This window comes from Myotis davidii, unplaced genomic scaffold (assembly GCF_000327345.1).
Source record: "Myotis davidii unplaced genomic scaffold, ASM32734v1 scaffold914, whole genome shotgun sequence".
Lineage (NCBI taxonomy): Eukaryota > Metazoa > Chordata > Mammalia > Chiroptera > Vespertilionidae > Myotis > Myotis davidii.
This window is the reverse complement of record NW_006285484.1, coordinates 474,900-476,153: the sequence shown is the minus strand read 5'-3', so window position 1 is coordinate 476,153 and position 1,254 is coordinate 474,900. Positions and strand designations below refer to the sequence as shown.

General features: G+C 68.3%; 1 protein-coding gene across 1 annotated transcript in view; it reads left to right on the top strand.

Moving 5' to 3' along the window:
* Positions 1 to 4: 4 nt before the first annotated feature.
* Positions 5 to 1,254, top strand: part of FZD7 (frizzled class receptor 7) — a gene marked incomplete at its 5' end in the record, with an annotated part of 5,324 nt that continues 4,074 nt past the window's right edge. The window contains one exon of the mRNA XM_006756273.2: positions 5 to 1,246. Coding sequence (XP_006756336.1) covers positions 5 to 1,246 — 1,242 coding nt within the window. The remainder of the gene's footprint in view (positions 1,247 to 1,254) is intronic.

Sequence of the window (1,254 nt, the reverse complement as noted above, 5' to 3'; positions counted from 1 at the left end):
CGGGCCAGGTCAGCAGCCCCCGCCGCCGCCGCCTCAGCAGCAACAGAGCGGGCAGCAATACAACGGCGAGCGGGGCATCTCCATCCCGGACCACGGCTACTGCCAGCCCATCTCCATCCCGCTGTGCACGGACATCGCGTACAACCAGACCATTATGCCTAACCTGCTGGGCCACACGAACCAGGAGGACGCGGGCCTCGAGGTGCACCAGTTCTACCCGCTGGTGAAGGTGCAGTGCTCCCCGGAGCTGCGCTTCTTCCTGTGCTCCATGTACGCGCCCGTGTGCACCGTGCTGGATAAGGCCATCCCGCCGTGCCGCTCCTTGTGCGAGCGCGCCCGCCAGGGCTGCGAGGCGCTCATGAACAAGTTCGGCTTCCAGTGGCCAGAGCGGCTGCGCTGCGAGAACTTCCCGGTGCACGGCGCCGGCGAGATCTGCGTGGGCCAGAACACGTCCGACGGCTCCGGGGGTCCGGGCGGCGGCCCCACGGCCTACCCCACCGCGCCCTACTTGCCCGACCTGCCCTTCACCGCGCTGCCCCCGGGGGCGGCTGAGAGCAGGGGCAGGTCCTCCTTTCCCTTCTCATGCCCCCGGCAGCTCAAGGTCCCCCCCTACTTGGGCTACCGTTTCCTGGGCGAGCGCGACTGCGGCGCCCCGTGCGAGCCTGGCCGCGCCAACGGCCTCATGTACTTTAAGGAGGAGGAGAGGCGCTTCGCCCGCCTCTGGGTAGGCGTGTGGTCGGTGCTGTGCTGCGCCTCCACGCTCTTCACGGTGCTCACGTACCTGGTGGACATGAGGCGCTTCAGCTACCCCGAGCGGCCCATCATCTTCCTGTCGGGCTGCTACTTCATGGTGGCCGTGGCGCACGTGGCCGGCTTCCTGCTGGAGGACCGCGCAGTGTGCGTGGAGCGCTTCTCCGACGACGGCTACCGCACGGTGGCGCAGGGCACCAAGAAGGAGGGGTGCACCATCCTCTTCATGGTCCTCTACTTCTTCGGCATGGCCAGCTCCATCTGGTGGGTCATCCTGTCGCTCACCTGGTTCCTGGCGGCGGGCATGAAGTGGGGCCACGAGGCCATCGAGGCCAACTCGCAGTACTTCCACCTGGCGGCGTGGGCGGTGCCCGCGGTCAAGACCATCACCATCCTGGCCATGGGCCAGGTGGACGGGGACCTGCTGAGCGGCGTGTGCTACGTGGGCCTGTCCAGCGTGGACGCGCTGCGGGGCTTCGTGCTGGCGCCCCTGTTCGTCTACCT